Below are 11650 nucleotides of genomic sequence, written 5' to 3'. Positions count from 1 at the left end.
ATATGTACAACCATATGTCGTCACATATGATGGATGATCAGTCCATCTGTGGGTGATCAAGCCCACGAATTTTTTTGCTTATTTTCAAAATATCATGGTGAATACTCTTATTATCAATTCCCTTATTCAAAGGGGCAGCATATCTTAAACCATTCAATAGAATGTCGCATACTTAACCGGAATGGCATGACCGATTTGTCAATCATTAATCTCCATATAATCTTTATGTTGTGCAATTTCATTTTCAGATTTGATTTTGGCCGAGTTCTATTTGGGCTATTGTTGTCGTGGATGCTTAACTTATTTAGGGATTTTGGGATTCTCTGATTCTCCCCCTCGAGATAATAACACTTAATGTTCATTTATCTCGTATTGAATCCCAAACTTAGGTAATTTAATATCAAATTTTGTTCCCTTAGACAATAATTTTGAAATCATCATGCATTAAATAAATCAAAGTGTGCAACAAATAGCCAGAAATAAATTAAGTCTGATTAGATTAATAGAGATTTAAATTCGACCAAGATCGATTATTCAAAAGACTTTGGCCAAGGAATTTTGGCCAAGAGGATTCGGCCAAGATGATTTTACCAAAATGCTTTGGCCAAGAGATTCTATTAGTTTGACTAGATTTCATATTTGGCCAATAGAAATTTCAATTTGGCCAAGCTTTTGCCTTCGGTCAAGGTCTTTTAAAGGTTGGCCAAGAGAATTTAGACTTTGCATTTGATCAAGATTTAAGCTAGGCCAAGCTTCTACATTTGGCCAAGACTTTAAAGATCATGCGATTGTTCATTAGGCCAAACATAATTTTCGGCCAGACCAAATCCGAATGGTTCTAGGATTCTTATAGATTTCGGCCAAGGAGTAATTTTATGATCAGATTTTAAGTTTTAAACAAGTGATCATGTCTTAAAATTTGGCTAAGATTTCATTTGGCCAAGGCTTTGAGAAACGTTCCTACCAATGTTCATATGATTCAAGGTTTAAAAACACATATAGGCCAGGCAATGTAATCGAATCAAGTTTAGCATATGATGAAGTTTTGATCCTACGGCCAAGCTTTTAATCATGCAGATAGGATTTCATGCAATCTCTAAGTTTTAAACAAGCAAGCCATCATTTTCAATCAAGTAATCATCTAGCAAATCAGATTTGGATCATGTGAGCATGTGACTGAGCAAATTAAATCTAGGTTCCAAGCTGCATGCAATCGGATTTTATCTTTAACAATCAATCTAGATTTTAATTTCTTAGCATGCGAGCTAGGTAGGCGATCAAACAAATCAGATTTTGGGTTTGAAGCATGCGAATCAGATTTTGTTAAGACATACGATTCAGATTTTAAACATATCATGTGATCAAGCAACCAAATTAGATTTCAATCAATAGCATGTGATCAAGGCAATTTCTATTTCTAATTGGATTTAATCATGTGATTTCAATTTCCTAGGTTTAATCGATTTTTAATCAATTAGCATATGAATAATTTCAATCTAATCATGAAATTTTATCCCTAGGTTTCATATGATCAAATTATAGAATTCTAATTTAAATTTATTAAGTTTTAAATTTTCAGGAAAAACCAATAATCATGCGATCAGATTTTAGGTTAAATTTCAAATCCTAATTCTAATAGGATTTAGACACAGGAACATGTAATTATTCTTAGTCTAATTATGCAACCTCAAACATGTAATTATGCATGAAAAAATATCAAGTCATACAAGCATAAAATCGGCCAAGACAAAAACCCTAACAACTTTATAACAACCTTGTAACAACCTTCATATTTTTAAGGGTTCTAGGTTTTAGCATGCAATTTCAGTTTTAATGTTTATGTTTCTATTTCTAACATTAAAACATGTAATTTCTATTAACAAACAGATCATACAATCAAGTTTTAATAATCCTAGCATGTGATTAGGTGATCAAACAAATCAAATTTCAATTAAGCATGTGATTTGCAATTTTATGCCTAGCATGCGATTTCTAATTTTAATGTTTAGCATATGATTTGCAAACCTAAAACATGCAATTTCTATTAACAAACAGATCATACAATCAAGTTTTAATAATATTCAAGTATTCGATATCAAACAATCAAGACTATGTTATATGGAAACACTTATCCTAACAGGCTGTTTCAATTAATCTTGAATCATTCAATCAATTAATCAAGTTTAGTTATGAATCAATACTAGCAACAGTTCTATGTGATCAAATTCAAATTTCGATTACAAAATTAGGGTTTTGGATTTCAATCTATCAAAGCTAGTAATTTCGATTTCAATATGATCAAATTCAATCTCAATCAACATTCAATTAGTTTTAATCAATCAATCAGATTTCGAATTAGGGTTTATGCAAAAATCGAATGTGTTTTAGAGTTTTAGGTTTTCGAGTTTGATCTTAGATTAATGGGATTCGATTTGAGATTCAAAATCATTAAAGATTTCGATTTTAATTGATCAAGTGATCAATCTCGATTAGGGTTTGGGGTATCAAACTTTTGAGCTTCGATTTTACTCTTTGGGGTTTTGATCTATTACCCTATGGTTTTTGATTCATAAAAGATTAGGGTTTTATGGTTTTAATTCTTTATCAAACAATCCATATTCGATTATGGGTTCTTAGGTTTTGGTTTCCAAAGCAAATCGGCGCGCACTGTATCTATGCGTGAGGACGCGTCGATGGTCAGATCGATAAGCGGTTTGCACAGACTGATTCGTCTCGGCAAGGGCTTCATTTTGATATCTTGATCGTTTTATTGGTCCTCACGGTTTGGGAGAACGACCTCTTTGAAGTTCCGAGACAGATTCTTTTTGGTTTGATGATTTTCGGCTGAGTTGAAGAATATTTCGTGGAGGCTTAGGGCTAGAGGTTATCGTGCTGATAACGTGTTATGAAAATAAGAGGAAAGTCTATATCTTTATTAGACAATAAAGAGTCCTTTATATAGGGAATTACAAAGTTATGTCAAATTTGCAGTCAGATTCAAGAACTTCTTGGAGGTGATTCAACTAGCTATGTCAAATTCTTCTTCTTATATCTATTTGATCTTTACTTCAGATCCATCCCTCTTTAAGTTGGTTCTTTAGATCTTCTCTGAAATGTCCCAGATTTTTCTGTGAACCCTAGGAAACACCCCCAATTTTCGTCCATTGATTTTTAATCTGATTATTTTCAGACTACAGAAGTTAAATTTGATACTTGAGTAACTAATAATGACAATTTTGATGTGATGCAGCATGATTCGGACACTTGAGAGGTACCAAAAGTGCAAATATGGACCTCAAGAGCCCAATGTGCCTTCAAGAGATGAGGCCTTAGCAGTTGTACCCCTTCCTTTTCTTTCTTTTTTTTTTCTGCTTAATCAAAAACATGAATTGGTTTGCTTAAATCAAATCTAATAATGGTAAACTTTTTTTGGCGAGTAGGAACTTAGTAGCCTACAGGAGTATCTCAAGCTTAAGGAGCGTTACGACGCCTTGCTGAGAACCCAAAGGTAGATTAATCGGTTCATCTTAAGCTACTGCTTCTTTTAAAAATATATGAAGACTTTTGTCTTGAAATATTATAGGAATCTATTGGGAGAAGATCTTGGACCTCTGAGTACAAAGGAGCTTGAGTCACTTGAGAGACGGCTTGATTCTTCTTTGAAGAAGATCAGAGCTCTCCGGGTACTACGTCTTCCATTTCTCTCATCATATACGAAACTGTCTACTCACTATGCTCGACCAGATCAATGATCTCCAGAGTAAGGTAACATAAAAAAGGAATGCGAGTCCATTCTTCAAATCGGGTAACTAACTATTACTTTATATGATTAATTTTGATCTCTACGTACGTATAAGTTATTTTTAGCCTATATTAAGTAAAACTTTACCATGGAGCTGCAGGTACCAGGGGCAGCAAGATCATGGAATGAAAGCAGGACCAAGTGTGAATAATTTACATGTGGGATTTGTTACCATATGACGCCAACTTTATTTGATATTTCTACAAGTTTTTTTAACTTTTTATATTAAAACTTTCTCTTCCCCTCTTAGACTACATGATATGAGTACCTCTCTCTCTCTTTCTAAATCTATGCCTTGAGTGCATTCGTTTGTGTGTATTGTTTATTATGCCCTTTTATAATTCAATGATATTTTGAACAAAATTTTATTCGCCTTATCTCCGAAACTGTCACACTAAATCTCTAGTACATCTAGATATATACATATTCCCTTCTGAGCTTCTATATTTGCAGTTTCTGTTAAGTACAGTATACACGCTTCCAGCTCCAAAATCTTTTTGACTCCCGTTTTGTGTTATGTAGTAAGGGTAAGAGACTTTTGTGTGAATATATAATTTAACAATGAACATTAGTGTATAGCGGATAGAAAATATAACTCACACCAGTTTTTCCAGATGTCTAGCAAACTAACAAAAAAGAAGAAGTTATCGTGTATTACAAAAAGTTTGTCATCGCTGATGTCTGTGGCCAGCGAACTGTATGCAGTCGGAAGTGAAAAAATGACCTCCTAGAGTTGGTTCAATTCCAGTAAAATGAAAACGGTGGTGAGACTGAATCAACTGAACACCTATAGAAGCATGATGTAAGTGAATGCCCCTGGAGAGTAAAAGAATTTATCTGCCACACAGAAGGCATGTACTTACTTTTAGGCTCTGAGACAATTAACAAGTACTGCAGCTGCTGTTGTAATCTGAGATATGAGAACAGACTAAAAAAAGCATTTGTCACTCTAGAAAAAAGGGTTGGAAAGATATCTAAACCAATCCAAGGTGGAATCTACGAAAGCGTTTTGCCAAGAACTGAAACGATCAGCTGAAAAATCTCAAAGGTGAAGAAAAGAGAAATGACATGAAAAAAAGATGTGGAACTTTCTTATAATAAATTGTTGGTGCAAGAGCAAGGTGTTGGAACCAATTCTTATATAAGCCAAATGGACTGAGTAAGAAATTGAATAAGCGTGAATATAACTTTTATAAGTCCATTGACTTGGATTAAATTTTGATTCCATATGAAAAGAAGTGAAGATTGTTGGACCAGTACCTTCTTCTCATTCATGGCTATCTGTTAAGGAAGGGTCTAGATGGTTCTAGACCGACGTACGTAAATGTATATTGGATAAGTTATGTTGTAAAGATAAGGGTAAATAGAGATCGGTAGATTCTGTTATGATTCAGTGTTATCATGTAATGTGTATATAAGTCACGATTGTGACAGAGAAGAAAACAAGATCTTTTCACCATATCTCTTGTTTACATGGTATCAGAGCCAGTCGAAGGGCAAGATCAGTATTTTTAACGAGAGATAGAAGATGAGTGAAGAGAAGACAGCAATCGTGAGTTCATCGAAGTCTGTGACTGAAGGGACGACGTCTCCTTATTATCTCGCCCCCGCCGATAATCCAGGAACGTGTATTACTCCTGTGATCTTGACGGAGAGAACTATTTTGAGTGGTCTTCAGAGTTGGAGAACGCACTTAGAGCCAAACGAAAGTTCAGGTTCATCAATGGTAGTTTGAAGATTCCTGACGAGAAGGAGAATCCGGTGGAGATAGAGATGTGGAGAACAACAAACTCGATGATAGTAGGGTGGATAAGGGCGTCCATCTCACCTACCATACGATCAACAATGCCCTTCTCCCCTGATGCATGCAAGATGTGGAACGAGCTTAAGAAGCGCCTCTCGGTGGGAAGTGGAGTTCGTGTTCATCAACTCAAGTCTGAGTTGGCTGCGTGTAAGCAGGAAGGTTCGAGTGTGATGGAGTACTTTGGGAGGTTATCTAAGAAGTGGGAAGAGCTGTTGTGTTGTAAACCTCTCCCATTGTGTACTTGTGCAGCATCAGAGGTGTATGCCAAGGAGTATGAAGAAGAGAAGGTACACCAGTTTCTTATGGGGTTGGATGAAGCGAGATACGATAATGTTGTTACGACACTTATCGGATCAGAGATGTTGCCTGATCTCAATACGGTGTATCAACGTGTAGTACGTGAGGAGAATAGGATTGGTGTGTCTCACGTTGAGTCAAAAGAAGCACCAGTCGGGTTCAATGTGAAGGTAGGAGGTGAGGAGTCTTCGCCAGGAGGTATCATGGCTGTTGTTGCACGAGGACGTAGTGGTGTTGTGTGTGATCACTGCGGGAGATCTGGTCATGAGAAGAAGGAGTGTTGGCAGCTCATTGGTTTCCCAGAATGGTTTAACGAGCGCAATCAGTCAGGTGGGAGAGGCAGCAGAGGCAGAGGCCGAGGAAGAACTAACAGCTCCAGAGCCAATGCAATGCAAGTGTCCGCAGCTTCTACAAATGCGAACAGTCAGACCTCAGGTTTTCCACCGCTAAGTGCCGAGCAACGGGCGTCACTTGCCTCATTTCTGGAGCGCCAGAAGCAGTCCCCAATACCCGACAAGTTGAATGGTAATGTGCAAACGGGTGAAGTTATTATAGATACTGGAGCATCGCATCAAATGACAGGAGATATCACTTTACTTAGTGAGGTTCACAGTGTGATACCTCGTCCTATGAGTTTTGCGGATGGTAGTCATACTATGGCAACAAAGTGTGGTAGCTTAATGTTGTCAGAGAAACTCACGTTGTTGAATGTTCTCTATGTTCAAAATTTGAATTGTACTTTACTTTCAGTTGCGAAGTTGCTTCGGCAAACTGGATGTCTTGCGGTGTTTTCTGATACTCTATGTGTATTACAGGACCGTTTTACGAAGACTCTGATTGGAGCCGGTGAAGTGAAAGATGGTGTTTATGTTTATCGTGATGTGACAGTCACGAGAGGTCATCGAGTCAAGGCATCGGAAGATCAGACTTTGTGGCATCGTCAGCTGGGACATCCCACATTTGGTGTTTTGAGTTATTTGCCTCTTATTTCTGGTGTTAAAGACGTCTCAACCAAATTTGGTGGATGCGATATTTGTTTTCAGTCTAAACAGACTAGAGAGTTGTTTTCATAAAGTTCTAATAAAAGTTTGGGTTCATTTGATTTGATACACATTGATATATGGGGTCCATATCGTGTTCCGTATTTGTGTGCCGCGGTTTATTTTCCCACTATTGTTGACGACAAGGGCTGTATGGATACATCTCCTTCTTGAGAAGAGTGAGGTGAAAACAGTTCTCCCAAACTTCATTTCTCTTACTAGTCGACAATTTGGTAGAAATGTGAAAAAAGTGAGAAGTGATAATGGAACATAGTTTATGTGTCTGACGAGATACTTTGCGGAGCAGGGGATTCTCCATCAGACATCTTGCGTAAACACGCCACACCAAAATGGCAGAGTGGAAAGGAAACATCGCCATATCTTGAACGTTGCGAGGTCACTATTGTTTCAGGCGAATCTACCTGTCAGTTTCTGGGGAGAGAGTGTGTTGGCTGCTGCTCACCTTATTAACAGGACTCCATCAAAGTTACTTGAGGGAAAGACGCCATACGAGTGTTTGTATGGTAAGAGACCTGAGTATAATAATATTAAGTTGTTTGGTTGTCTGAGTTTTGCTCATCAAGCAAGGAGGGACAAAGATAAGTTTGGAGCAAGAAGTAGGAAGTGTATCTTTGTAGGATACCCATTTGGAAAGAAGGGTTGGAAGTTGTTCGATATGGATAAAAACGAGTTATTTGTCTCTAGAGACGTGGTGTTTGATGAGACAGTGTTCCCGTATACAGCAAAGAGAGATGAGACAGGTCATGTTCCGGTTGCGATGGAATTTGGAACGTATGATGAGATACCCCAGACTGAGATTGTGCTCGACAGGGGGAGTGTTGAACATGTCAAGAGCGTTGTGGAGTCTGTGACAGAGCAACACTCAGAAGCAGAGCATTGTGATAAAGAACCGAGTACTAGCGGAGAAGTGTTGAGTGAAGATGTGGTGCACAAGGAAGCTTTGGGGCGTGGACACAAAAGTTCACAACCACCGGCTAAGCTACGAGATTATGTGCTCTACAACACGCAAAGTTCTCTTGATAAACATAACACCATCACTCGCGCCGATCCTCCAACAGAGTCATCAACAACGGTTCCAGGTAAAACACCTTACCCCATTACTGATTATGTGAATGATGCCCAGTTTTCATTTGCCCATCAGGCTTTCCTTGCGGCTGTGAGTGCCGGGTTGATACCAAAGAACTATAAGGAAGCTTTCAAGGATCGAAAGTGGAGGAAGGCAGTGAAGGTTGAAGTAGATGCACTTGAGCTTAGTAGAACATGGGATGTAGTTGCCCTACCACCAGGGAAGAAAGCCATTGGTAGCAAGTGGGTGTTCACTATTAAGTATAATGCAGATGGGACTATAGAGAGGTTCAAAGCTAGACTTGTCTGTTGTGGAAACCATCAAGTAGAGGGTGAATATTATGAAGAAACATTCGCACCTGTGGCCAAGATGAACACGGTTCGAACTCTTTTACAAGTTTATGTAGCAAAGAATTGGGAAGTGCACCAGATGGATGTCCATAATGCATTTCTACATGGAGATTTGGAAGAAGAAGTGTACATGAGACTTCCCCCAGGGTTTCAATCGGATAATCCAAACAAAGTGTGCAAGCTGCGTAAATCTTTGTATGGGTTGAAACAAGCTCCCAGGTGTTGGTTTGAGAAGCTGAGAAAAGCTCTTACAGGATTCGGGTTTGTGCAATCATATGAGGATTACTCGTTGTTTACTTATATCAAGGGAGATAAGAGTGTGTGAGTTCTCATATACGTAGATGACTTGATCGTCACGGGTGATGATCTGGATATGATGGTAAAGTTCAAAAAGTACTTGAGTGACTGTTTTCACATGAAAGATTTGGGGAAGGCCAAGTACTTTCTTGGTATAGAGATCGCGAGAAGTCCTCAGGGAATGTTTTTATCACAGCGTAAGTATGCGCTAGACATCGTAGATGAGGTTGGGATGCTTGGGAGCAAACCGGCAACTACACCAATGGAGATGAACCATCGGTTGCTTGCGGATAAGAGTCCGTTGTGTGTTAATCCTGTGAAGTTCAGGAGAGTAGTGGGTCGTCTGGTGTATTTGACTATAACGAGGCCGTATTTGTCGTATGCAGTTCACTTGCTGTCTCAGGTGATGCATGAGCCAAGAGAGGCACACTGGGAGGCAGTGATGAGAGTTCTACGATACTTGAAGGGGAGTCCAGGTCAAGGTATTATGCTGAGGTCTGACAGTGATTTGAAGATACGAGCATACTGCGACTCTGATTACAACTCATGCCCGCTCACGAAAAGATCATCGTCAGCGTATATGGTGTTACTTGGCAACTCACCTGTCGCATGGAAAACTAAGAAGCAAGACACAGTGTCACACTCGTCTGCAGAGGCCGAGTATCGTGCTATGTCAGATGCATTAAAAGAGCTGAAGTGGATGAAGAGACTTCTGGAGGATCTTGGAGTTAAGCATGAGACACAGATGGAGTTGTTTTGTGATAGTAAAGCTGCCATCTACATCGCAGCGAATCTTGTGTTCCATGAACGGACGAAGCACATAGAGAAAGACTGTCACAGTGTGAGAGACGCGGTAAAAGACAAGCTCATCTCTACCGTTCATGTTCAGACTAATGAGCAACTCGCAGATATATTGACAAAGGCTTTGGGAGCTTCACCATTTCGTTGCTTGTTGTCCAAGTTTGGAGTGTGTGATTTGCACGTTCCAACTTGAGGGGGAGTGTTAAGGAAGGGTCTAGATGGTTTTAGACCGACGTACGTAAATGTATATTGGATAAGTTCTGTTGTAAAGATAAGGGTAGATAGAGATCGGTAGATTCTATTATGATTTGGTGTTATCATGTAATGTGTATATAAGTCACGATTGTGACAGAGAAGAAAACAAGATCTTTTCACCATATCTCTCGTTTACACTATCCAAAGGTGACCCCTAAAGAGCTTTCCATGTTGCCTTCCGTATCAAAAATGTAATGTCAAAGAGTCAAAGATCCATACATCTGTTCCACTAGTTTAGAACGTGTTTTGGCTCTAGTCTTGTAGGATCAAGCACTTGGAGTTCATAAACTGCTTTTATAAACAATCATCAATTGATATCGAGAATGCAGGCAAGGTTGTTTTATTAAAGGTATTTACAATTCTCAGTTCACATTTCTCATTCTCTGTCTTTACTCTTGCATTCAGACTTGACTTCACACTGTAAAACATACACAAACTTATGGAGACTCATGATGACGTTTCACATGGATTGACGAATTACATCTTCGATGTCTTAAATCTCTACGTTAGTATAGTACATAGAGTCAAAAGATCCATACATCTGTTTGTTTCTGAAATTTAAAAGTAAATGTAAGTAACACAACAATTCTCCGTTTGTAAAAAAAAATTCGTTAATTAGTAATGTTGTTAAAACCAAATCAAGTTTAGTTACACACGTTTGAACATTTTAATTTCTTGGAAGCTGAAACCTTTTATTTTATACATAATGACGATGAGTCCGAGACTATAGTCACTTACTATACAAAAGACTGGTCCCCAAAAACTTTTAAAAACCCACTCAGTAAACCCAAGAACTATTTGAATATAACCCCATCTTTCTGTTTTTGACAATGAGGTCCCATTCTAATTACGTCTTGACATGGACCATGTCTGTCTATTTTTAGAAGCTTAATCAGACGGTTCTTATTCCCCTCCATGACACACCGTCTTATAACCGTCCGATTCAACCTAACGCCTAATGGACCACATCACTAATAGTACTTCGCAACTTAGCTGTCGTGTAGGGTTTCACGTGGCATTTATTTGTTCTACAGTTTGCATCGCAAATTTGCAAGTTGATGTCTGGTCCCCATCGATCATCACCGTTTCTTTAGCATCATCGAAGAAAATAGCATTTTTGATTCTGAGAACTCATTAAAACCGTTGGATCTCATCGATGTATATCTATCCTTGTTGGGTCATGTGTGTGCTCCAGGGCATAGGACCCCAAAGCAATAAAGAGTATTCCAAGTGCTTCTCTCTTACATATTGACCATTTTTTTATTATAATGTTTTTTTTTTTTGGTCAAACTTTTATTATAATGTATATGCTTTCGAGTTTAGACGTAGAAATCTATTATGCGATACGATACGTACGAGATTATATAACTTACAAGACCTCACGTCCTATCATTAAATTATAGTATGCCTTCAAGGTTTTCTGTTTTCCTCCGTATAAAAATACCTTAAAGAGACTTCAAGAATGATGACTTTATTTTCTTGAAATGTATATTTTTTTTAAATAGTACCACTGACATCAGTAAATAATTAGATAGTTGAATGTACTTTAGTTTCTCTGGTTTAGTGCACAACATCTTTATCAGTTGTCGTCATCTTACATTGAAATGTATGACCAGATCTGATAAGAAGTGAATACGTACTTGGCTTACTCTCTTGTCCTCTAGATACCCTTAATTTTCTAACCAATTTTGATTGTCGTAAGTTAACCAGTAAATTCTTTATTTTACCAAAATTGAAGCAAAACAAACTATCAGAATCTGGAGCCCTACCCGGACGAACTAGCTCAACTGGTAACACCTCAGACTCCGGTTTGAGAGATCACGAGTTCGAGTCTCGGGCGGAGAGGAGTGTCCAGGGCCGTAATGGTACAGCCGAAAGCCCGAACCCCGTCTGGTTAAACAAAAAAAAAAAAAAAAA

The 11650-nt window shown here is 38.3% G+C and overlaps 3 protein-coding genes across 3 annotated transcripts in view; all 3 read left to right on the top strand.

Moving 5' to 3' along the window:
* Positions 1-4135, top strand: part of LOC106304289 (agamous-like MADS-box protein AGL9 homolog) — an 8840-nt gene extending 4705 nt beyond the window's left edge. The window contains exons 2-6 of the mRNA XM_013740702.1: positions 3251-3338; positions 3441-3508; positions 3584-3684; positions 3725-3765; positions 3903-4135. Coding sequence (XP_013596156.1) covers positions 3251-3338; positions 3441-3508; positions 3584-3684; positions 3725-3765; positions 3903-3953 — 349 coding nt within the window. The 3' untranslated portion in view covers positions 3954-4135. The remainder of the gene's footprint in view (positions 1-3250; positions 3339-3440; positions 3509-3583; positions 3685-3724; positions 3766-3902) is intronic.
* Positions 4136-5330: 1195 nt separating this feature from the next.
* Positions 5331-6976, top strand: LOC106302753. Its single transcript, XM_013739198.1, has 2 exons — positions 5331-5441; positions 5483-6976. The coding sequence occupies exons 1-2, from the start codon at positions 5331-5333 to the stop codon at positions 6974-6976; spliced, it is 1605 nt and encodes a 534-aa protein (XP_013594652.1).
* Positions 6977-8756: 1780 nt separating this feature from the next.
* LOC106302752 (uncharacterized mitochondrial protein AtMg00810-like) lies at positions 8757-9671 on the top strand. Its single transcript, XM_013739197.1, has one exon. It carries the CDS (start codon positions 8757-8759, stop codon positions 9669-9671), a length of 915 nt encoding a protein of 304 aa, XP_013594651.1.
* Positions 9672-11650: the final 1979 nt, after the last annotated feature.

This window comes from Brassica oleracea, chromosome C7 (genome assembly GCF_000695525.1).
Source record: "Brassica oleracea var. oleracea cultivar TO1000 chromosome C7, BOL, whole genome shotgun sequence".
Lineage (NCBI taxonomy): Eukaryota > Viridiplantae > Streptophyta > Magnoliopsida > Brassicales > Brassicaceae > Brassica > Brassica oleracea.
This window is presented reverse-complemented; position numbering and strand designations above follow the sequence as displayed.